The sequence below is a fragment of the Brachycentrus maculatus genome, unplaced genomic scaffold (assembly GCF_059751285.1).
Source record: "Brachycentrus maculatus isolate JH-2025_06_01 unplaced genomic scaffold, ASM5975128v1 h1tg000015l, whole genome shotgun sequence".
In the NCBI taxonomy this organism is placed as follows: Eukaryota; Metazoa; Arthropoda; class Insecta; order Trichoptera; family Brachycentridae; genus Brachycentrus; species Brachycentrus maculatus.
Genome location: NW_028280769.1, coordinates 1,275,309 through 1,302,288, shown reverse-complemented (window position 1 = coordinate 1,302,288; position 26,980 = coordinate 1,275,309). Strand labels below are relative to the sequence as shown.

At 33.7% G+C, this 26,980-nt stretch overlaps 1 protein-coding gene across 2 annotated transcripts in view; it reads left to right on the top strand.

Annotated features, from left to right (window-relative positions):
• The window catches only part of LOC148313327 (anillin-like), a 75,133-nt gene that overhangs the window by 35,359 nt on the left and 12,794 nt on the right, over window positions 1-26,980 (top strand). The window contains exons 6-9 of one of the 2 annotated variants that reach the window (XM_088264099.1): window positions 11,218-11,821; window positions 13,337-13,548; window positions 16,765-16,996; window positions 17,913-18,063. In XM_088264099.1, coding sequence (XP_088120225.1) covers window positions 11,218-11,821; window positions 13,337-13,548; window positions 16,765-16,996; window positions 17,913-18,063 — 1,199 coding nt within the window. Of the gene's footprint in view, window positions 1-11,139; window positions 11,822-13,336; window positions 13,549-16,764; window positions 16,997-17,912; window positions 18,064-26,980 lie in introns of both variants that reach the window. The other variant, XM_088264090.1, reaches the window with a different exon arrangement.

Here is a 26,980-nt window from a genome sequence, read left to right as displayed (position 1 = left end):
AAGCAAAAGTGACTTAAATGGCCCTCCTGAACATTTTACGTTTTGTTAGTTGGTCACTTTTTCCTGTACGACTACGATATGTACACGTATCTTCTTGTTCTTCTTCTTCTACATGGTGTAGGCCTAGTGGCCTGTTTTAAAGAAGGATTAACCTCGATTAACACCTCCTCTGCGATGGTGGGTCTGGTCAGACCCACCATCGCGGAAAATTATTGATTACGTAATAGGTAATTTGTTTACGTCGTTTTCCTTGAGTGTAATCGTTCTTCAAAAAATTACCTACAAATTGAGATACAAACGAAAATTATTGGACCAGATTCAAATGAGTTATTTAAAAAAAAAGAACAAATAAAATATCAAAAATCATATTGAGTAAGGTCAGTTGTTCGCTATCAATGTGTTAGTGTGCCGTCTGCCGTGATTTTGAAATCCCAAAAACAAAAGCATACATTGTCAATCTTTGGCGATTGTTTCCGTTTATTGTTTTTTTTTATATTTGTTTTTAACTGATTTATTTGTTTACTTGTATGACGGATTAAATATCATATATATAGACTATAAGGTAAATCTACATTTAAAAAATATTAATATTACAAAACACAGACCTTCACAATAAACTGTTTTATATTTGAACGATTTCTAGTTTTATTTTTTTTAAATCTTTTCGACACTTTACCACAATGGCAGGAAAAAAATAATTATCTCATGACGAGATTGAACGACTTTTGGACAGTTCTAAAAGTGAAAGAAAAGTGAGAGAATAGTGCAGATGACAGTGATTTAGAATTCAAAAACCTTAGATTCAGAATTTGAAAGTGCAACGGAAAACGTGGTTTTATAAGAAATGTCAGTAAGTGATAAAAACATCGATTTCAACAAGAAAAGTACCGATTGTCCTCTTATTTTTTGGTAATAATTTATTGGTCAATAATAAAATTAAATATCATACCTATTATGTCTAACGAACTTGTATATAAAATTTTTATAATAATTAGTTTTATTTGGTTTCGTACAAAATTGTATTCATAATTTCTAAAACCCGCAAAATGTTTATGTAAGAAATGGCGAACTTTAAATGAATATTTACACCATTTTGGGCAATTCCGTATATATTTTTCAATGAAAATTTAAATATTTTCACTGAATTTAAAATGAATTTTAATTGCATTATGGACAAAAATTTATCTTGAAATATTAACTCAAAATCCTAGAATCATTTTGTGGTTTTTGGAGCTAACTGCCACGTTTTATATTTGAAGATAATTACTTAGTTGCATTTTGTTAATAATTCTATCTGTTATGATGTTGACTTAAAATATAGTTATAAAATTAAAAACACAAATTATTTGAATTCAGTAAAAATAAAAATGTTTACAACCACTGCTTCATTGCCAACCACGCTACATGCGCCTGTGACATGCTCCGCGGTAGTAGTGAGTATATAAATTAGTTAGTCTGTGGTAGTGAGCCGCAGCGCGCGGTCGCGTTTGGATGTAAAATAATGCGCTTGGATAATTTAATTTCAAAACTATCAAAAACTTGAAAATTCTCATACAAAACTTATGACACATTATCCTATTGCTATGTAGGCTATTTTGAATAATATATAAAATATAAAAACCCGACGAAAAACGCCTAAAAGGCGATTTCTGTACTGGGTCAGATCAGACCCACCACCGCTGGGCGCGTTTTGTTTGAGGCCATCGCGCTTTAGGTGTTAATGTCGATTCCCAGCTGTTAATCCATCTCTTTGGTGGTCTGCCCGGGAAAAACCCGCGAAGCCTCTATTTCAGAGACTTGTCTGCAGGTAGGAAAGTATGTATAGAGAACGCAGATGTAAAAGATACATCACAAACACCCTGACCAACTGAAAATAAATATTTTTTCAATTCGATTTGAAATTGGCGGGAATCGAACCCGTGACGCCAGTCATGCAGTCGAGCGTCTACCTAACTATGCCAAGGCGCCTGCCAATCGACCCGACACCGTTTGGATGCTATCAACTATCTCTTTATTATTATTGCGGTTTCATTCTTTCCAACCCTTATCCGCAACCCAATGGTGCATAGGGCACTGCGTCATATAAACGCTGTGTTATCTTGATCGTTAACACATGAAGGAAAGGTGATCAATCCGCTTCAGTTACCAGTCCAGGGTAATAATGAATAAATATTAGAGGGAAAAAATCACTTTGTATTTATTTGACCCTTCCCTGGGAATCGAACCCGCGACCTCCAGAACGGTAGCCGAGCGTGCTGACCATTACACTACGGAGGCGGACGAATATTATTACAGTTTGGCTGATGTAAAATTAGGACCAAGGATCAACTGTCCGTTTGAGAGTCATCTTAATTAATTTCAGGCAGTTTGTTTGATCCGTGATTTGAGATAACACGTTTTAGAGGTGTGACAAATGGATAACGGTTATTTTTTCGGCTAATCGATTACAATGATATTCGTTACTTATTCTCGAATTGTATTTCTTTCTAGCTTTAGATTTTTTTATGTCAAATAGCCAAATAAATTGACTGGTCAAGTTATAAGCTCTCATATATGTATATTGAAAATCATGTTTTCAAGCGTTTCTCATGTATGTGAATATAATCCAGGATTCGGACCTCACATACAAATGAAAAGAGTCTCTGCTTAATAAAATCTTTCCTCATCCCACCATATATGGCTATTGTGAACTCGCGCATACTGTTTTAAGAGTTTAATCAATATTTCTTTAAGTTTCAATTATTTGAGTAGCGTGGTTGTCAATCATGGGTAGAATTGGTTAATGTTACATGTGTGTAAAGTGATCACTTTAACCAGCCTTTAACGGTCGTAAGCCCTGTAAATGCCCAGATATTCTTCTTCATCTATGTTGAGATGTCAAAAAGAATATAATCTCCTTGTCATTCATCGTTCACATTGTGTGATACCACTTAAAAATCTACTTCACGACTACCGGTTTCGGAATAACCCTTCCATCATCAGGTCAACTGTAGACTCTAGTCTACAAGTGATATTACACAAAGTGAACGATGAATGATTAGGAGTGTTCTAATGTGTAAAGGCAACTAGCCGTAACTCAAGTTGCGGCTGTTTGGCTTCACACGGCTCAAAGCATTCTTATAACTGGCCTCTATCATATACAATCACAGATTTTGCTCCATCTCTTTCCTTTGCCGAGATATTCATTATCCAAATAGCCGCAAAATTGTATTAATTTGATACATGTGTTGGCAACAAGCATCATTTTAAGTTAATTTTAAACTCGTTTATCTCAAAATTACTCTTCTTAACTTGCGGCGATTTGCCTTTTCACATTAGTGATTGGTAATTACTATTTTGTCCACCTTCGTAGTGTAATGGTCAGCACGCTCGGCTACCATACTGGAGGTCCCGGGTTCGATCCCCAAGGGGGGGGGGGTCAAATAAATATTAGTGATTTTTTCACTCTAATATTTATTCAATGAAACCCTGGAGTGGTACCTGTAGCGGAGGGCTGATCACGTTTCCTTCATGTGTTAATGATCAAGATAACACTGCGTTTATATGATGCAGTGCCCTATGCACCATAGGGTACTGATAAGGGTTTGAATAAAAAAAATTACTATTTCCAACATCGTTATTAATTTTTAAATTTTTTTATTTAAAGTTTATGTACAGAAAACAAATAAGTATTTTGGCGGGCTTATTGCTAAAAAGCAATATCTTCCAACCAACCAAAAATTTAATTCATTTTTTAATTCGATCGCACATGCCTAAGTTTTAACTCGAGTGTGAGGCTTATTAAATAAACGGGGTTAAGAAGTATCGCATTGAAGCTGTCAGCTGTCGTCCATCACTCTGTCGATCTCCTCTTGTTCTATTGTGGCTGGTTGGTGGCAACGTTTCATTTACATAGTGCAGTCACCAGCTAACACACTGACCTATTCGTTCAAGGTTCGTATGCCGGGGATTCTGAGCCACTAGGCTTGGAATCTTATCAATCAAGTATCAGTTTAACAAAATAGTGAAGGTTTGACGAGTTGAATGCAAGGAGACGTGAAGTACGACCCAGTCACGATTCATAGAAAGGGTTCATATTAAGGCCTTACTCGCGATAATAGAATTAATTGAGCGTACGGCTGCGCTGAGAGGCATACGTCATTTCACGCCGGATTTAAAAAAAATATATGTATTGTAATATTTTTGTTACTGGCAAAAAACGTTCACTCTAAAATCCCTGTTTGAATAATCCCTGTTATTTAAAGCTGTTAGCCTGAATAAAATACCCGCTATTAAACTTGAAGTTGAATTTTCTTGTAAAACCACCTAAATATGAATGACATTTCAAACGACTTAGTATATTTTACCAGTTTATAGAACGTTGAAAACTTTATAATACTGCATCATTAAGGCGAAATTGCATATTTTCGAGTTAATGTTTTTTTGACTGTCCACTCACGATATATTGATTTATTTGCATTCCGCAACATTTGGTGTTTGAAAATAGTGCGGAATACAATACAATAGATTTTAATAAATAGTGGTATTTACCAAGTGCAACTTTTAATATAAAATGCTGATAAGTTAAATATTGTATTAGGTACCATAAAATTTTTGCTTTTGAGCATTCAACTTTCGGACTTTTGATCGACTTTTATATTTTAATAGTAGCTCATTAACTTCAATGATTTATTTTATAATTAACTTAAGTTTTGTCCGCCTCCGTAGTGTAATAATCAACACGCTCGGCTACCGTTCTGGAGGTTCGATTCCCAGGGGGTCAAATAAATATAAGTGATTTTTTCACTGTAATATTTATTCGGGTTTATATTAAATATTCTATTTTTTTTTCCTCTAAAAGAATATTGTTTTACAATTTTTACCCTAGGGGCTATCGGTAGCGCTCTTTTGGTCTCTTTTGTACACGCCATAATTTTCCACCTGGACATGTTTTGTCGCGTAATTTTATCCACCGATATCATTATCAATTAGTATTTTTGGATATATTGGTACAAAAATGATTTTTTTCTTGGTTCCACGTGAAATTACAGTAGAAAAAGTTTTTCTTACCTGTTTAACTCATTTTTATCACTAGTAGCCTTAAAAAACACCCTCATCCTACCACCATTGTTAAAATTCGCGTGTTTTTCGTCTGTTTCATAACACTTTACCAACAAAACAAATGACAAAAGGGGGAGATGTCACCATATTTTGCGTCTTAATATGCAAATGGTTATTCATATTCAGAGACGATTGTTCAAATTACGCCGAATTTGGTCCAAAGTATACCAAGTCCACTGGAGAAAGTAACTAGTAACATACTATGTTTGCGCCGTGTTTACACAAATGAATGCTTTTAAAGTCGGAGTGGGCCATCAATGGACAACTAACGTATGCACATATCGCTCACTCCTTTCAAGAACGTCATAAATCAAAAAACTTGATTTTTCAGGAGAACGTTTTTATAGTTTAAAAATATAATACAATTTTTTTTTGACATCTCATCAAAGATGAAGAAGAATATGGAAGTCTGGGCATTTACGGGGCTTACGACCGTCATAGGCTGGTTTGAGTGATCACTTTACACACGTGTAACATTCACCAATTCTACCCATTATTGACAACCACACTACTCAAATTCTTGGAATTACTTCCAAGAATTTGAGTAGTGTGGTTGTCAATAATGGGTAGAATTGGTGAATGTTACACGTGTGTAAAGTGATCACTCAAACCAGCCTATGACGGTCGTAAGCCCCGTAAATGCCCAGACTTCCATATTCTTCTTCATCTTTGATGAGATGTCAAAAAATAATATGAAAATAACTCCTGTAATTGGAGATAATCCAGATTTTGTGAACAAGTATTTGGACACACTCAAAATGTTGTAAATATAATACAATGTATTAAAAATAAATATCAAGCCACTTATTGAACTTTTTACTGTACAACAGATCTTTTTAGTTAAAGCCTGAAGGTTCTTTCACCATTTGAAAAATATTTAGTATATTTAAAAAAATTATTAAACAATATTTTTTCTTAAAAATGCAAAAACAACACTTTCTGCCCTGTAGCGGGTAAATATTAAGTTAAAAATCTGTCTCTTTTGTTGGGGCATAGTACATTTTCTGGGCATTCCGAAAACGTGCACAACTGAAAATTGACGATTTTTGATTTATGACGTTCTTGAAAGGAGTGAGCGATATGTAATATATGTATTTATTTTCCGGTAGGTACTATTTACCCGCGTGTTGCCACACAAAAAGCTAAATGCGTATATTGTCTAGCCCAGCCCGGTGATTCCCAAACTGGACTTAATGTCCCACTGGGGACAGAAAGAAGATACTACGCAGAAAGTAGGCGTTTGTGCCGGTGGCCCATTTTATCTGTGCTCGCTTTTTCATTTACCAAACAGTCCATAGTTTAAAAAAATGCTGATAACAATTTGATTAGCGGCAAATTGCTAAGTGTCGATTTCATCAAGCCTTTTTTAAACCTTCCATTAGGATGCTTGGTACAGTTTTTGCTTGATATTTTGGTAAATGCACGATTTTTGTGTTTTACCATAATAACAGCGATATTCTCGAACGGCTACATATTGGTACTCATTGGCTACCCGTTTTCCTTTTCGCTGACAGTTGCAAATGCCGTTATTTTCATAGAAGTAGTAAGCGATCATATATTAATTCATTAAAATTTCTGTGTTACAAGTGCCTCCAATTATTAGCATTGTAATACATTTAAATAAATAAAATCATGTATTATTGATTGATTTTTAAAAATAGTACACACTGAATCAATAGTAAAAACATCATCCGAAGCGCGTTTGATAATTTTCTAACCACATAAAAATTCACTATCACGCACAATCATATACTTTTTTTAAAATAAAATATAAGTGTCCTGAAAATCTTTTCGTTACTTCAACTTTATGTATGGTAATAAATCTACGTTAAATAGGCTCTAGGTACCTAACCCCGATAAGTGATCACTTTTTCCGCGAAGGGGCTTGACCATAAAAGTTAAGGATCTAGCGGGATAGCATTTTATTGGTCTGATCACTTGTTCCGCGAAGGTGCTTGACCAAAAAAGTTTAGGATCTAGCGGGATAGCGTTTGTTTGGTCTCTCTTTCTGCTGGTTTTGAAAGGGTTTTTAACACATTTTTTAATGAAATGCACCAACCGTCGAGCAGTATGTGGACGCTTTTAAGTGTCCAATAAAAAATACTTAAATTTCATAAGGCTACGCCAAAATCGCTGCCCCTTTGTTCTTTCGGTAATCAAGGCTCGGTTTATTTCTCTGACTTGATCACTCTCTTTTTTATCTCAGGCATTAAGGCCCAGTATTCGTTAAGTCACAACTCAATTTTCTCCAAATCCAGGTAACATTTTACGTAATTGATTTTATTCTTAAAACACCGTTTTTGCATTGAAAAAACAGTTTTTTCTTCGAAATAATTATATGGTCTTGAAAAACAAAAGATTTATTGAAAGGTAAGGAGTTTAAAAAAATTATAAAAAATATATTTTCCATATGCATATTTAAAAAAAAATCAAAAAAAGTCCAATATACAACATTCTTTGAAAAAATCGGGCGTGAACGGACATGTGACCTTTTGAATTTTTAAAAATTTATTATTTATTTTTAACGGACATGTGACCTCTCCGGTGGTCACCGGTGGAATGAATTCTGTGTTTGTGAATTTTTAATTGCCTAACGTCCAAGTGACTACGGCTTACGCAACACCGCTTATCATGACCTTACTCAGACTTCAACTTTTTATGTTTCATATCCTATGCCTACTCGTGAGTGGATTTACTCTTTATGTTTAAGGTTACTATAATTTCATGTAATTCATGATTGAAAATTCTAGGCAAAAACACTCGCTCTGTGTTTGTGAATATCCCCTTAAATTTCATAAGGCTGCGCCAAATTCAATGGCCACTTCGATCTCTCGCCAATCAAAGCTCGGTTTGTTTCTCCAATTTGATATTTCTCTTTTTTTATCTTGGGCATTAAGATAAGGTTTTTGCTTGATGTTACCATAAACATAACTCGCACTTGCCACTATTCGTGATGCCATTGTTTGACTGGTACTTACCCAAGTACCTAATGGTTTCCAGTTACCCGGCGTCGTGTACCATATGCAAAAAAGTTGCCGAACTCAAAGCTGGTCGCTTCCTGTTCACTCTCACGCGATAAGTGTGTAAATGGGCGAGACGGGGACATAACAAAGAATTGACTGGAAATACCTTCGACGAGTATTTCGGGTCATTCGTCGAAGTGGAGACTGCACCGTCTCTGACCTATGCCCGGTGTTCTGTTGACCGCTAAATGTCCTCTCATATATTAATTATTTTAAATATCGTAGTTGGATTGCAAGTTTTTTTCTTGTCACGCGCTTTATAGGTTTTTATTCGTCTTTTTATTGAGAAGAATAAAAGGGGACGGCCAAGAGTGTCTTGGCACGACCAAATCAATCAGACTTTATAAAATTAAACAACTTTGTTTTAACCACCCTGTTATTATTAGTACACTTTTTAACCTACCGGTTTCGACAAGAACCTTGTCATCATCAGGGTTTATTAAATTCTAAAACATTAAAAACATTAAAATACTCAATTACATTCCCCTACCAAAAACTTCCACACACTCCGTAAAAAATCCTTAATGTTGTCGAAACCGGTAGGTTAAAAAGTGTACTAATTATAAAAAAGTGGTTAAAACAAAGTTGTTTTATTTTATAAAGTTTATAAAATGTGCCACAAAGTATCTGCGAAAAACATCCAAGAAAATCAATCAGAACCTAAAATCTGGTCGTGTCAAAAGTTTATGTAAGTGGAGGGCATAGATTCATGGATGGATGTAGAGGAAGTTAGAAGTGTATGTCAGAACGTGCGGGAGTGGCGTTCCATCCTTTTAGCCTATTTCGTAGCAAAGTCCCACTTTTCGCGAGTTACTTCCCAGTAGTGACTATAAGGGTAATATTGAATAAACATTAGTGTGAATTAATCACTTATATTTATTTGACCCCCTTGGGGATCGAACCCGGGACCTCCAGAACGGTAGCCGAGCGTGCTGACCATTATACTACGGAGGCTGACCATTACACTACTGGTTCCTGAAGCGGAGGGCTGATCACCTTTCCTTCGTGTGTTAACGATCAAGATAACACTGTGTTTAAATGATCCAATGCCCTATGCACCATTGGGGTGCGGATAAGGGTTTGAATGAATGAATGAAAGTGACTAGAAACGCGCGAATGAAAGTTTTCATAGTAAAATTTCTTGGTCAATAGCAACACAAGACATGACTCTAAAAATCTTCAATATTTTTTATCTCATTTTATTTATTAGATAATTCTTTCAAATTATTACGAGTCAAAAGTATTACGAATTGCCTTGATGTCATCTTGTCAAGTTATTTTTATATTATTTATTGATTTGGCATTAACTTTTTGGAATAACATGACGATTTAAATACGAAAATAAAAACACTTGTATACGACCATTTTTGAGTTTATTAATATCAACACGACTAGTTTCGAGAACATCCGAAGTTTTCAAAACTAGTTGTGTTTGTATTAATAAACTCAAAAGTGATCTTCTATAAGGGTTTAATTTTTTATACTTAAAACTTACTTTTAAATGTAGGGAACATATAAAAAACGTATATATTAAATTAATTTACAATAAAATATACAATACTTATCATGGACGGAGGCACTTTATATTGCATTCATGGTTGTTTTCTTAATTCACATTAAAAAAAAAGACAATCCTTTCTCGAAAGGATTCTGAGAAAGTCGAGTGGGTTTTATTTTGTTTCTCATCGTGATTTTCTATAGTAGCGTCGGCTAACTTTGAAGTGTAAATATCTTTAAGAAAGTATTCTTTATTTGTATTTTACGACGTGCAATATTGAACCAAAAAAAGTAAATTTCCACGTACAATTTATTCGTCAAATTTATGTCGTTTCTTCTTAAAAATAAATCTGCTTAATTAATATTCATCAGATCTTTTTCTTGCTTTTTTTCTTCTTCATATATTATCCACAATGTGGTCGTAGATACCCTTATATGATATAGAGAATTTATAATAATATATGTACATACGTATTTTACCATTCTACACCTATGTATTAATATTTCCTTATTACTAATATTATTTTTAATTATTATATGCTTTATTGCTGTTAGTAAGTACACTGGGCTTCCCCATTATATATAATCCTTATATACTCGGACAATATTTAATGTAAACCCTCCTATAACGTTGAGATTGGTACCGCGTTATCGGAGTGAACGTTATAGGGGGGGGTTATGTTTTTAAATTGTATTTGAATTTTTAATGACTCGTTTCAGTCATTTAATTGAAAAATACAATTTCAACATTAATACCTTATAACATTCCCTCTGATAAAGGGGTACTACCTATCTCAACGTTGTAGGGGGGTTTACTGTTTACTAGACAAATTTATAAAATACCTTTATAATAATAACGTTCACCTCCGACTTTCGTCTATACAAAAGGGTGAGCAGTGGCGTATCTAATATTTATTCATAATAACTGACAAACCAGATTGCCCAAACCTTTCTGTTATGTATATTTTAATATCCCACCGAGACGTACTAAATTATTTCGCATTACAAAATACAACGCGGTAGCAGCTACTATAATGCACCCGTCAATCGTGCTATGACCTCTTATAATCAACTATGCAGACTCGACATTGACATACTTCATGATAGCTTAACTTTGTTCGAAATTAAATATTCGATAAATCTTTGAATTAGTACTGTCAATTTCCTGTAATTCAGTTTAATTCTTATTTTGAAACAAATTACTAACTAGGATATAACATGGTTTTATTTATATCTTGTAGTTATTTCTGGTATAATTCTGTTAATGCTTAGCAAATAAAAAAATATTGCTTCTTTGGTCGATCCTACCCAGTCATAATTTTTTTTTTTTAGAATACCCTTTTAGTAATTTCCACACGTGGTTAAGGTATTTTTGCTTTTGGATTCTTCACTGGAATACGCGATAGTTCGGTAAAAAAGTTTTTTTCATTCATTAATTTCGGTAGAAACGTGGTGGGTTATTATAAAAAGATATTTGAACGATGTTGTCGTTTACACCACTGGAATGTTCGCTGCATAGGAATCCAAGGGCTTCAAGCGTGTGTCCGTCAGCCAATCGCGGCTCGTTTACGATTTCTCACCGTCCAATCACCAACAGGGCGACAAACCTACCCCAGCGTCCGACACCAACATGGCGGCGGTGGCGGTTGTCACCTCACCCTCTCGCTCGCCGAGAGGCAACATTACGAAGAGACCGTCGATAAAGAAACACAAAGCGCCTCCTCCACCGAAACAAAACCTGGAAAATGGCAATTACGAAAAAGAAAACAGCTTCAGTGATAATTGTGCGTCCAGCATCGAAGACATCACAAACGGCAGATGCGAAAGCGAGAACCGCAACGAAGTCGCGAACGAAGGGGCCTTGCCGGTAAAGCAGGGATCCGCGTTATCTACGCCAGATAGCAGGTCTCTACGGTCGGTAAATAGTAATTCCTCGTCCAATCGCAGCTCGCCTATTTCGAGGGACAGAAGAATGGCGGATAATTCAAATATGAATGGCTCACCCGGGGGAAATGTCATGTCGAAAGCGGCGATTTTCGAAACGACGACGGCGAGTCCTAGAAATACCGACCCGGCATTAATGTCGATGAGAGAAAGAAAAGCGCTATTTGAAAAGAATAAAGGGTCAGCGATAATACCGAAAGCGGCATTTGGAATGGCGCCACCTATCAAAGCGTTGCAGAATAACGCTAATGAAAAAGGTAAATAACATTGCTTCATGTTTGCATCATTTAAAATATCTTAGTTTTCTTTCTGGTTTCTCTCGATGTGCACGACTTTTGAAATTTTATCTTAACGCGAATGACACCAATTTTCAATCCTGACATTAAGGTAAAATCTTGAAATTTTCTATTAATATTTTTTAAAATTCTGTTGTAATTGTTCATAAAAAATAATACAATAATAATCATAATGTCACAATTCTCGAAAGTTCTGCCTTTACCTCCCACGCAGGAAAAAATTAACACGTGATTTTGTGGTGAAACATAGTAAAAAATAACAAACTGTTATTTTTAGAATTAAAAAAACTGAATAAATTTTTATGTACGCATTTGACGTATTTTAGTATATACATTTTCTACTTACCTAAACCATTTGTGTATAAATGGTCAAAATCAATACAATGCAGTACCCTATGCATCACTGGGTGTAGATGGGCTGTATTTGAAAAACCATTTGGCATAATATTAGTATCTCAACTTATAGTGATTATCTTTCTTATCGGCACCCAATGGTGCATAGGGCACTGCATCCTATTGACGCAGTGTTATCTTGATTACTTACATGAAGGCAAGGGTAACATTAATTAATTATTAGGGTGTAAAATCACTAATATTTAATATCACCCGCCCCCCACTGGGAATCGAACCCGGAACCTCCAGCATGGTAGCTAAACAACCTAACCATTACACTAAGGAGACTGAAAATCGAGTCAGATTATCTTTCAGTAATAGAATTCAAATAGCGTAGTATAGAGAGTACTTCAACCTGCCAATGACAGGTCGTAAGCCCTGTAAATTTCCTACCCATCTTGCAGTAAAATCTAATCAATGCATTTTGTAAACATTATGCTAACTGGTTATTGACAAAATCACTAGCATATAAATACAAGGATGAAAAATGGTAAATTTGTTTTCTATTCACAGTCGAAGCACTTCAGTTAGGTTACTACTGTAAAAGAAAAACACTTTTTTTTTTACCACTTGAGTTTATTTTATTATAACGACTAGTTTCGGAAGATATGCTTCCATCTTCATGTCTAAATATAAATATTTAAAAAAACACTCTCCTTACCATCCATTGTTTACTTTGTGTAATTTGTGTGTAGAGAGTGTTTTATTACCATACCACAAAGTTATCAATGCTTTTGATGTACAAAATATAAATATTCAGTGTATATTTAGACCTGAAGATGGAAGCATAGCTTCCGAAACCAGTCTATGGGGACAGGTGGATTGCACTAATTACGTGCGTCCACAAATCTCCACTAGTTGCTCCTCAGAAGCTGCTTTTAAATACGGATGGAAATTAAATTAATCCACTACTTATAATAAAATAAACTCAAGTGGTAAAAAACAAGTGTTTTCCTTTTACAATTTCATCGTGTCTGACCAAAAAGTGAATGCCGAAATAATAAATACAATAGGTTACTATTTATTTTTACATTACCAATCTAATTACCATCACCTTGCATCATCCGCCATCTTCACTTTTAGCCAAGAAGCCGGCGGTGGCGACCACAAAGCCCAAGACGGAGCCGAAACCCTCGGAGCTAGCCGCGACGCATTCGGCGAGCGCCCGAGTTCTCGGCACCAGGATGGTCGCCGGGCTGCAGCAGACCCTCAGTGAGAAGGAGATTGTCGACAAGGCGAGGAAACAGAGGGAGGAGGAGATGCTCATGCTGAAGAATAGGTTCCTGAGGACCCAGGTAATGATAGTTGAAGCGAAAGATTGCTTAATATATCCAATGTTATATCGCTCACTCCTTTCAAGAACGTCACAGATCAAAAAACTTGTGTTTTCAGGAGAATGTTTTTAAAGTTTAAAAATATAATACAATGTATTAAAAATAAATATCAAGCCACTTATTGAACTTTTTACTGTGCAACAGACCTTTTTAGGTAAAACCTCAAGGTTTTTTCTCCATTTGAAAAATATTTAGTATATTTAAAAAAATAATTAAACAATACCTTTTCTTCAAAATGCGAAAACAACACTTTTTGCCTTGTAGCAGGTAAATATTAATTTTAAATTAATGTTTTACTTGGTAAATACCACTATTGGTATTTACTAAGTAAAACATTAATTCAAAATGGATAGATTTTACGACAAAGTGACTGCCGAATCAATGAAGGTAAATATTAAGTTAAAAATATGCCGCTTTTGCTGGGATATAGTACATTTTCTGGGCATTTGGAAAACATGCACAACTGAAAATTGTCGATTTTTGATTTATGACGTTCTTGAAAGGAGTGAGCGATATATTAGTGCTTTGCAACTTTTTCTCACTTACGACACACCTAAATTCTTCCTAGAAATCCGTAACACACCAAAAACATTGCTTATTAGCTCCAGAACAGTGTTTATTGCTAACACATTGTTTGCGGGAAACGCTTAAGAGCGTATTTCGCATATAGTGCGTAGAGAATGTGAGATGCTTACAAGCGTTCTATTTGCTTACTTTTGATGGAACGCGTGATGCCAAAAAACTTTGTACAGATCGGAATTTGGTTTGTGGTTACTTATGATTACTGTCCGCCTCCGTGGTGTAATGGTCAGCGTGTTTAGCTACCGTGCTGGAGGTCCCAGGTTCAATTCCCAGGGGGGTGAGAATAAATATTAGTGATTTTACACTCCAATATTTATTTAATATTAATCTGGACTGATCCTTGAAGCGCAGGAGTGATCACCTTGCTTTCATATAATTAACGATAAAGCTAATATTGCGTCAATACGATGCAGTGCCCTGTGCACCATTGGGTGCAGATAAGGGTTAGAATAGAATGAATGTATGATTACTTGGGATACGACCCTAATTAGTATACTAATTAGGGTCGGGGTTGATGAAAAAACCACCCAAAAACAATGTGTTAAAATAATGAATTATGATAATCCACAAAGTCTGGTCACGTTTCAGTTGCTTTCAATTACTGTGGGTGTTGTTAATTTTTATATATTTTTTTTGCCCATTCATTCTCTCCTACTTGCATGAAAGGCTTGCAGGTTATATCTCTGAATAGGGTTTTTTTTCCATGTAACTCAATGGAATGGCTTTAATGAAAAGCCTGACATAAAGTGTGTTCCGGGACTTTTATTGATTAAAAAAAAGCTCTGTCCCTGAAAATATTCACCAAAAAAATCTATAATGTATGGGAACGCTTTTTCTCAGTCATCACAATTAATGCATTAAACGGATTAATTTTAGTACCAATACTAATCATTATTTGCTGTTAGAACTGCCAGTAAGCTTATCACACAAACACCATATTACCATATTTCCAAGGATTTATTTATGAAAAAGGCGATTCGGCGATTATTATTTTACTCGTGTAAAATATTGTGTGCTAGATAAATTTGACACTTCCTATTGAAACAGATGTATTTTATGCTTGGCTGTCTCATTATACTTTTTATGTGGCACACGAAAATGCCACACAAAATACTGATGCAGAGGTGGGATGACTGTGTGTGTGGTTTGCTCATAAAATATTTGCATAATGTTAGAGTTACGTGTCTTGAAAAAATCTTCTCCCGTAAGTGTTTATATATATTGTAAGCTCATTGCATTCACAACGTTTTTGAGTGTGTCCAAATACTTGTCCATAAATCTGGATTATCTCCAATTAGGAGTTTTTTTTTAAATTATTTTTTTGACATCTCAACATGAAGAATTTATCTGGGTATTTACAGGGCTTTACAGCAAAGACTTTCTGATTAATAAAAAGCTTGCCTCATCCCACCATAGATGTCTCTCGTGAAGTCTATTGAATTCAAGGACTGCATTTCGAGTTTAAGCAGTTCCAGCAGCAGTAATGTACAGCAGCAGTAATGTAGAAGTTCCAAGAACATGAATAGTGTGGTTGTCTATCATGGTTAGAATTGGTGAATGTTTCACGTGTGTGAAGTGATCACTTAAATCAGCATATGACAGTCATAAGCCCTGTCAATGCCCAGACTTACATATTCTACTTCATCTATGTTGTGATGACATTTCATGATTCCACTATTATTTTGTTATTTTGATTGATGTTTCGCATTATATAAAAAGAGAATAAGGATTATATTTACAAAATTTGTAATGCTGATTTTTTTAACACAGTTTGGCAATACTACAACACAGAGAAATGACTGTCACAAAAAGTTATTAGATGTTGCAATAAAGTAAATGTCTTTGCAATAAATAACAAAATTGTTATTTTATTGACTTATCGCATCGTTGTAGGATGGTTTTTTCATCAACCCCGATCCTAATTAGTGTACTAATTACGATCGTATACTAATCACAAGTAACCTCAAACCAAATTCTAATTTATACAATGTTTTTTGGCATTTCACACACTATCAAAAGTAAGCGAATGGAATGCTTATAAACGTCTCCTGCTCTCTACCAACAGTATGTAATATACGCTTTTAAGCGTTTCTCGTAAAGGGGAAATGTGGGGGATGTGTTAAGGGGAAGCAATATAATATATAATTTTATAGATATTTCTTTTACTGTAAACTGTTTAAAATAGCATATTTTAAAAATGCTATCTTTTATATGATGCAGTGCCCTATGCACTATTGTATGCGGATAAGGGTAAGAAGAAGAAAAATGCAATCAATCTACCCAACTACGCCACGACAGGCATCATGGCGTAGTTGAGTAGATGCTCGACTGCGAAATTGGCGTCGCGGGTTCGATTCCCGCCAATTGCAAAATTAATTCAAGAAATATTTATTTTCAATTTGTCTGGGTGTTTGTAATGTATTTTTCATATTTACTTTCCCTATCCTTACTATCCTACCTGCAGACAAGCCTCTAAATGTCTACATTTAGAGGCTTGTCTGCAGGTAGGATAGCTTTGTGGGAAGAAAAAAAATGGTTTACTTTTTCTATAATTTTTTCTTTCCCATGTTTTTAAATGTCGAGTTCAACTTTTAGGTTGACGAAAACGAAATGGACCGTATCGAAACGGAAATAGATCAAGATGAGCCCACCTCCGAGGACAGTCCCCTGATGGGGTCGGGTGACCACCGGGGGGGGCGCATGGCCAACGCGGCCAACAGGAGGGTGCAACCCCCCTCGCAGGGCCCTCCCCCGCCCCCCGCGCAGGGCGGAGGCGAGAGTGAGACAGACGCGTCTGTGGTCGGCCAGCAACCCAACAAAAGGAGAAGTTAGTATTTCAATAAAATGCTTTTAAATTTTTTCAAGTATTTAAAAAAATAAATTGGCTATTGTAATGTTTTGTCAAGTGTTTAATTCTTGGCTGGGTGAATATAATAAATTCATTAATTGATTCGGCAGTCCCTTGTGCTAATATCTTTCCATTTTCAATTTTAGTTTTACTTGGTAAATATGTACCACTATTTTTAAAAATCCATTGTGTATTTTTTTTAAAGAAACGTGTTTATTTAAAAAAAATAATTAAACAATACCATTTTTCAAAATGCAAAAACAACACTTTCTGCCCTGTAGAGGGTAAATATTGAGTTAAAAATATGCCGATTTTTCTGGGATATAGTACATTTTCTGGGCATTTCAAAAACATGCACAACTGAAAATTGTCAATTTTTGATTTATGACGTTCTTGAAAGGAGTGAGCGATGTGTTTCGATGCATTCTGCATCATTTTCAAACACCGTATACCTTATTTAAGTTTTACTTGGTAAATAGTGGTATTTCCCAAGTAAAACTTAAATTAAAAATGAATATGATAATAATAAATTTGTATAATTTATATAGCGACATTTTCGTAAAATACTTTGAGAATTGAAATACGCTTAGTTGAACAGCTGGGTCATATTGTGAAAAAGCTAACAGAAAATGGGTTATTTTAGGAAAAAGCCAAAATATGAAATTGACTAACTCACCATTCAGTGGAAAATTAACCAAAAAAGTAGTTACAGGAAGACACCGTATTATCAAACAAGCCAAATAATTTATCATGAACATAATAACAATATATTTTTTTTAATTATTTTTATTTGTTTAGTTTTTCATTTTGGATGTATTAACTTTCACTATCAATCTTTTTATTTATCACCATCTTAAACATAGATTGTTTTTATAAAGAAATGAACCGTTTTCAGGTTCCACCGACTCCCCACAGGTCCTGTCTGTACTAGAGGAGGTGAAGCGCATCCGGGCCACGGGCCCCAAGGAGGGCAGGCTGTACCCGGGCCTGTCCGACATCGAGGCCCCCACGACGGAAGACGAGTCCAAACAGTCGTGTCTGGCAAGGTGTGCAGACTTTACTCTAGAGTGCTGTTTCTTCTTCTTGTGCATTTGAACAAAATATACAAAAAAATATGACTGATTCCAATGAAACGTGGTTTTTGGTGGAGTTTCTAGTTAACGGTATCCATATCGGAAACAAATTGACGTCGTTGCACTAATTTTTTTAGCGTATTTGAGCTTTTAATGGGTATTAATGAGTTCACACCAATGGAGATATTTTACATGGAATAACAAAGAAATTCAGATTTTTTTTCTAAATGGTTAATTAATTTTTTTAAGGACCTTACTTACAAAACAAAAATTCAGTCAAGAACCCAATTATTGGGTGTAGGTTTTGGGATCGTTTTCTTAATACTTTCTAATACTTTCCTAATACTTTCTTTTGTCAATTTATTTTGTATCACATTGTGGTATTCATTGTTAGGGTTTAAAAGTGACCACAATTTTAAATGGTTTATTCTTTTTTTGTAAAACAGTGTCATTACTAAGTCTGGGAATACACTAACAGCTGGAAGCAGTCGGCGTAAATCGCTTCCAGTTGCCCCAGTTAGATATTCTGCAGTTTCAATACAAAAACAAATTAATTTAGGGCACATTTGACCGCAAGTTAACTGCATCTGTTAAGACTGCAAACTGATTGATGAAAAATTCCATTGTGCACGGAATGACATTTTTTTCGTGAAACTGCAGCAGCTTAAAGTATTAACAGTGTTTCTAGCTGCAAGTATATTCCCGGACTAAAGCCCTGAGCCGCAATGTGCTACTTAAAGTATTAATGAAGGGGAATATCAACCAAGTAAAAGAGTATTAATCTATGATAGTTGTGAAATCTTTCATATTTTAAATCTGTATGTAGTTTTGGTGCACATAGTAATTTTAATATATAATGAAAAAAATTACAAAATCTCAGATTAGTCATTGAAGCACTATAAATATGAAAAGTGCAAATGACACAAAAGTGAAAAAAAAGAAAACACTTTGATTTTCATTTACGTTACAACCGATTCTAATTTCATCTGCTTTCGAACGAGGTTTTCCTTTTTAACCGATTCTCTATACATGTTAAAATCACGACTGCCAAGTAGTTTTGCAAGAAAATGTCTTTTATTATGCAAATGTATTTCCCAAGACTGACCGATTCGGCACATTTGTCCAGCGTACATTTAAATAGATGTCTAATTACATATTCAAAGCAGGCAAATCTTTTTGAGGAGATTTCGATACATATTTGTGTCACAAAAAATACTCTTACGCTGCACTTTATGCGTTAAATATCGATAACTACATGACTAATAAAACAAAGAATTGTTGTCAATTTGTATATGCAAATAATATAACTCCAAGACTGGTTAGATTAGCATTTTGGAAATATTTATCGGTGTTGTGAATTGTGAAGAACGTTACATATACATTTTACAAAATAGATATCCATTTTGTCCTGTTTCTATTGTAATTGGAATCGCAAAAAAAGATATTCTTTTGAATCTTATTAACGTAAGATTTATTAAGTTTTCGACTGACCGCAGTTAGGAATATTTAGACATTAGATTACAATGTTAACGATTATAAAGATATAACGATTTTTATAATAGCATGTTTGATTTCCAGTTTGAAATTCCGCTACGGCTGTAATATATTTCTTCATTTTGTTTTATAATTTGAACAAACATAGATCCTTTTTTTTGTTTTAGTATATAATGTTTTATGTCTGCCGTTAGTGTGAGGAATGTCAGCGTGTTAGGATAGTTACATTTTGCCATTATGCTAAAACCTTTACTGGGTAGTTTAACTCTAGGATCATACATTCCTTATTTTTAGAAACGATTTATATAAAATATAATATTTAGTCTTGCCAGGTGCGAATTATTTCTTACTTCATACGTTATTTATTGTAGGATTAGCGCTTAGATTAAAAGGTATCATTTTTTGGTTTTATTTCACATTTAAAAAATTATTCTCGATATCTTTCAATGCCATTCTATGCATGTTTATTATTTTTTTTTTACCTTTTTAGCTTTTTAACCTTTTTACAGATACACTGAGCTATTGAATCACATCTAATTAATTAAAAAACAAAATATAATTGTTATTATCTTTTTTTCAGCACCACATTTAATTTAATTTTACAGAAATATCAGATGCATGTAACATTTTTCAGTTGATTTGATCCTTTTGCATGATTTTTTTTGTTTCTTGGATATTTATTTTTATAATTATTCATAAAAATATGTTATTATATTTAAATATAATAGTTTCTTTAGTACCTTATGATGCATTGGGACTCTACACTTGTCCGCTAGATTATAAATGTGACTGTCATGTTAAAAAATAAATGCTGTTAGGAATGATTTTTCACATCCACTAACTAATTTGACTTCATTTTAAATTCAGTATAGATTTACACGTATGTGGTATGTGTACATATGTGGAATGAGATGCCATACAATTGAAACAATACATTGTCATAAAGAAAGATAGGTGCAAATTTTATTTCTTTTTAAACCTTGTTCGCCTCAATAGTTTTGTGGTTAGCGCTGAAGGTCCCAGGTCCGATACCCAAGCGGTTCAAAATAAATTAAGTGATTTTTCACTCTAATATTTATTATTATCCTAGACTGGTACCTGTAGCTCAGGTCTGATCATCCTTCCTTTCCTTGACTTATTTAACAATCATTGATAACACTGCTTCTATACAATGCAGTGCCTTATATATTATTGGGTGCGGATAAGGATTTTGAATATATTGTACTAAATTATACATTCTCATGGCTGTCATAATTATGGTAACCTAAATATAGTAAGTAGTTTCGGTATGGCCCTGGATTCTTTATTAGTGTGACGCACTCGCTCGCAAACGAAGTCACATCCTTGGAGTACCACTACTAGACTCCGAGAAGGCAAATGCTCTTACCACCAAGACAGGTCGTGAGCTACATGACTCACGTAGGTCTTGAGAGTGAGCTATGATACAGAAGGAGATCACAATATACCTAATATGGTCGCAGTGACATAAGAGATGCATGATCCCTTTATCTCATAATAAAAAAAATAATTAAATGGTCCTGGAAACCAAGTGTTTCTATAACGGACCTGGGAATGTACTTTCAGAGTCCCAGTATGCAAACACAATTTTGGGTAACAGAATTTAATTTAGTCCCAGTGTGCGAACAGAATTTTGGATCCCAAAATTCTGTTTGCCAATTTTTTTTCTCTTTTTATTTGTCGGCAGTCTGGATTGTTCATGACGTATGGCGATCGCAACTCAAGATTCTACTGTATTTGGATTTAATTCTCAAATCATTCAACATTCATTTATTTAACTTGACATTAAAATTTGTCATTATGGGTACTATGCGCTTAATTAAAGGTTAACTTTTTAAAAAAATGATCCTGTGAATTGTTTTCCATATTAATTTATAATAGTTTTTGTTTAATAACTTTTAAATACAAATTATTATAATAAAACTTATCAAAAGACTTTGGGGCGAAAACCTCGTGTATGTCACAAAACCCTTTTTTATACAAGATAGTAAAAACCAAATATCTCTCTAAACATATTACATAGAGCAGTTTATTTTTCATTGCAATCTACGAAAAAATTTTAAAAGATTTTTTTCTGTAGTCAAATGTTATCACAGACAAGAAAAATAATAGAGAAAAATAATAAAGTTTCTTGGTTTCGGCCCAAAGTCTTAAATTATCAAGCAATACACAAGAAATTATTATTTTAGTAATTAATTAAAAATAAAAATAACTGAGCTACATATTGTAAATTGTTGCAACACTTATTTTTTAATTTAAAAAAAGTAATTCTGGGATGGATTAAGGAAATCAACCAAAAACTAGAAAAAGTCACATGGAGCCCTTCAATATGAATCTCGTGTTGAGACACTTTGCAAAACATTATTAGATTACGACCATGTATTAGATTATTGGTTTATTTCATTGATTTATTCTATGAAAAATACTTGTTGCAATGAACAAAATCATTGAAAAATTGTGTTGTACTTAAGTATTTTTGTATCTGTGATATTCCTTTATAAATATGTATTAAAGATGCCTTGGATTTTATACGCGCAGTTTTATTTCCCCCATTTATTTCAGCCACAATGCCAAGAGAACCAATAAACCATTGTTACTTTGAAACATATACAACATTTATTTATTTACCATGTGGCCATAAGTTGTCACATCAAATCAATACAAATTATAATAATAGCACAAATATAGGTCAAAATATTATAGGTAAAAATTTAAAAGTTTTCTTCACGCCGCTTCCTGCATGGGTAGTCAGAGAGAAAGTATGTATAAAGTATAACAATCTTCGCCTCTTCCACAGTCATGTATCTCCTCATATATCTTCTTCTTTTTCTATGTTCGCTCCCTAGGTGGAGCATATGGCCAACACGATACGGCCTATGAGGCATATGACCTCATATATACCTGCCTATTATTCCTATCCTGACCCGACCACTTTGAAGTATTTGAAATATTTGATCATGCCAAGTTTTCTTCAGTCTTCCTGTGCTTATATTTCTCTACATTTTACTCAAATCTGTTTTACATTCTTTCCTCGGTCATCAGTTCCACAATCAGTTCCACATGTCCAAACCATCTCAACACTCCTTTAGTACGCCACATCACTCTGTTTTTGCAAACAATCTACGCCGTTCCACATTCATGCATCTCCTCATACATACCCGCCGATTATTCTGACTCTCGACCTGACCGCTTTGAGTATTTGAAATACTTGATCACGTTAAGTTTTCTTCAGTCTTCCTCTGTACCGATTACATTTGATTAATTAATTTAATTTTCCTGTCGTTAGACGCTACAAGTACTTTATTTTCACCAACCGTAATCCATATGTTCATCATCATTCCTACTGCTAATTTAAATGAGTACAGTTTGAAGGGAACAACAACTTATAATGAAAAATCGAAAACACATTCAGAGAATGTGTGCAAACCTTACCATTCAAAAAATTTTTTTTTCTATAAAATATTAGAACTCTAGGGATAAGATGTCGCATCCGTCCTTATAATTTAAATTAAAATGGATTTAAAAATGTTTAATTTTTGTACTGAGAGGTTTTTGAACAACTGTGTTGGTCATGGTCCAGAGTTTAAGAAAATAAAAAATAACTTTATTTTTCTTCGCAATATATGATATTGAAGAAAAAAATCTTTCTTTTGCCAACTGAATGAAAGTAGACTGAATGCAGTCGAAATGCGATCCCTCAGACGAATGTGCGTCTGCGAATGATGTATGATAGATTTTCGAATGGTGAAATAAGGAAATAATGCAGGGCTGAGATAAGCATTATCGATAAAATTAAGAAAGGTATGTTGAGATGAGCATGTGGAATGAATGAGGAAAGAAGAGTAAAACAATTTTATGAGGCGAATGTAGTTAGAAAAAAGAGCAGAGGAAGACCGATGAAAACTTAGCATGATTAAGTATTTCAAATACTTCAAAGTGGTCAAGTCAGGAGTCGGAATAATCGGGATGTATTCGGAGAAGACGGATGAATGTGGAAGAGGCGAAGTTTGTGTGCAAAGACAGATTGGTGTGGTGTTCTTTTCTCTCTGCCTACTCCTGCAGAGAAGCGGCGTGATGGTTTGTTAGTTACTTAAGTAAATACGAGTAATATTTACATAAAAATAAACGTTAGAGCTCAACTAGCCTAGCTATATCTTAAATTTTCAAATCTCTGATAAATTTTTATATTATAAAATATTATTACGGTAATAATTACTGGCAATTAAGAATCAGTTGGTTTATTTAACAGGTCAGTATGACAGTCAAAGAACAAGTATATTCAGTCTTCGTGTCAATCTTAAAAGGGGTTAGGTCTCTGTGTAAACATTCCTCCACGTACACCCCTGCCCTGCCCTCTCGCATGCACTTAGAGTCTTGGTCAAGTTGTCTGAAATAATACTGCGCCATAACAATATTATGAACAATAATCTGATATCAAAATATGGTTCAAAGGGTAACGATAAGAGATTATTAGAAATTTATATTTTGATATAAATAAAGACAAATTGTCTGTAAATTACTTATTGTAGAATGTGCAATACATACATATTTTTTTCTGCAGTTACAATTTCTCAGCAAGCTGGCAATATTGACACTACAAGATGAAAAACGCTTGAAGTGACACCTAGGCGTAAAGTAAATACAAGTGTAAGCCATAATAGGTTTTTTTTAAATTTTTTACAAATGCAGGGTTGAGAAAAATGTGTGTTTTTTATTGTTATAATTTTTTTGTCATACGCTTTGATTTTACTTTCTAAAGAGATCACAAACCCATTAAATGCCAAAATATCATTTAGCTGATGTTAGAAACGTTCGGAGGGCATGTATGACTAGATGTATGGATGTGAAGGAGGCGAGGAGTGTATGTCAGGACATAAGAGTGTGGCGTTCCATCCTCTCTGCCTACCCCTGCGGAGAAACGGCGTGATGGTAGTAGTAGTAGTAGTAGTAGTTGAAACGTACATGTTTTCATCCATTTTAGAAAAAAATTGACAAAAAAAGTTGCCTTTATTTTTTTTAAGACACATTTATGATTGCAATATAGCAAATATTGACAGATTTCACAAATATCATCAATAAAACTAGATCAAAAGTATCCTTTCTTAAGGTGGTTTATTGGTTATTCTTGGTATTTCTTATTCAATGAGAAATGATATATAAAAAAGTAAGTATTGAAGCAGAAGCCATCATCATAGTACATGAAAATGTCATCAACAGCATTCCCACGGACAGCAGCACAAGAAAACATTTAGCAGCCTTCAAAAATTATAAATGTTTTAAAAAAAAAATTGGTATTCTCATTTTAAAAAATCTGTTTTGATATAATTAACTACTTTCATGCTTAGATTTATATTGAGGGTGAAGAAATGATGCATATGTATTTTGTTATTTAAAAATTTGAATTAACATCATCTCAAGTTAAAAATCTTTAATACAATAAAAAATATTTCAGAAGTAATGACAATAATGCCCAATTTATGTGAATAATTACCTCAACAGCGCTTAACAATAAATATATTTTATAAATTCATATTTTTACTATTAGATGTCTTTATTGATGAGTAATTATCTATACGTAAAGATAAAGACTAACATTTGTAATAACGATATGCTTAGTTTTGGTAGATTTACTCAAAAAACAATCTACTAACTGGCGTTAACAATTATTTGTCAAGAATCGCTTGATATGTTGAAATAAAATATGTTGAAATAAAAAACTTTAAAAAAATGTATTTATTTATGATATATAAGATTTTTTAAAAACCCTTATCCGCACTCAATGGTGCATAAAGCACTACATCATATAAATGCAGCGTTATCTTGATCCCAAAATGAGAAATATAAATTACTCATTGGGAATATTATACATAAATGACTTATGTATGTAATATGTTTTGAAAAATAAATAAATTAAAAAATGGATGAAAAGTGATCAGCCCTCTGCTTCAGGTACCAGTCCAGGGTAATATTGAATAAATATAAGAGTGAAAAATCACAAAAACAGCATATTTATTTGAACCCCCCTCCGGGAATCGAACCTGGGACCTCCAGTACGGTAGCCGAGCGTGCTGACCATTACACTATGGAGGTGGACTAAGATTAAAACCATTTTTATAAGTAGGGATTTTTATGGGTTGAAAAAAAGTCTATTAATTTAAAAAAAAAAAAAAATATTGAACACTTCCTGGTAGAGTATCATAAGTACAAATTGAACCCTGCAAAATCATTTTAAGAATATCCATAAGACTCATGTACTTTTAACGAAAAATACAGATTTTTTTAAAATTTGTAGACAGACAATAATGCAACAATGTTTTTAATTTTAACAAAATATCCTTTTGCAAATCAAAATATAAAAACGTAATACCCTTTTCCATAAATTAAAGATTTTTTCCCTTATGATCTTTGCCATGTATTGGTTGATATTTTCGCTTGTACATTTTTAATCCAAAATTTAATAATTTTTAATTAATGTTTTACTTAGTAAATACCATTATTTCTTAAAATCTACTGTGACACGTGTTTCGATGCATTCCGCATCATTTTCAAACACCGTATGTATACGGTGTTTGAAAATGATGCGGAATGCATCGAAACACGTGTCACAGTAGATTTTAAGAAATAGTGGTATTTACTAAGTAAAACATTAATTAAAAATGGATAGATTTTACCACAAAGTGATTGCCGAATCAATTAATTAAATTTTATAATTTATCTAATATTTTTAGTTACTGTTTAGTTCAAAAGGGTTCTATCAATACTTGTAAGGGCTTTATTGATAGGATCCCTTTGAACTCACAGGACATAGTATTATTTTTACCTGAAAACAAGGAACAAATTAAGTCGTATTATCACAATATTATAATAATCTAGTATAGGACTTATCTAGATTTAAGTTTCATTTATAAAACATGTACTTCAGTATTTTTGATAAACGCAAGTTTCCTTTTAGTATTCAGAAATTTATTTTTCCTATATTTTGTCCGCCTCCGTAGTGTAATGGTCAGCACGCTCGGCTACCGTTCTGGAGGTCCCGGGTTCGATTCCCAAGGGGGGTAAAATAAATATTAGTGATTTTTTCACTGTAATATTTATTCAAAATTACCATGGACTGGTACCTGAAGCGGAGGGCTGATCACCTTTCCTTCATGTATAAACGATCAAGATAACACTGCGTTTATATGACACAGTGCCCTATGCACCATTTGGGTGCGGATAAGGGTTTTAATTAATATTTTATCACAAATTTTGGAAATTTATTAAAAGTACTGAAAATGTAGATAATGTATTAAAAAATGTAATAAAAGCTACTAGCGTAATTTATTGTAATTTTAAAGTATGTAAAAATATCCAAGAAACAATTAATGCTTATTTTTAT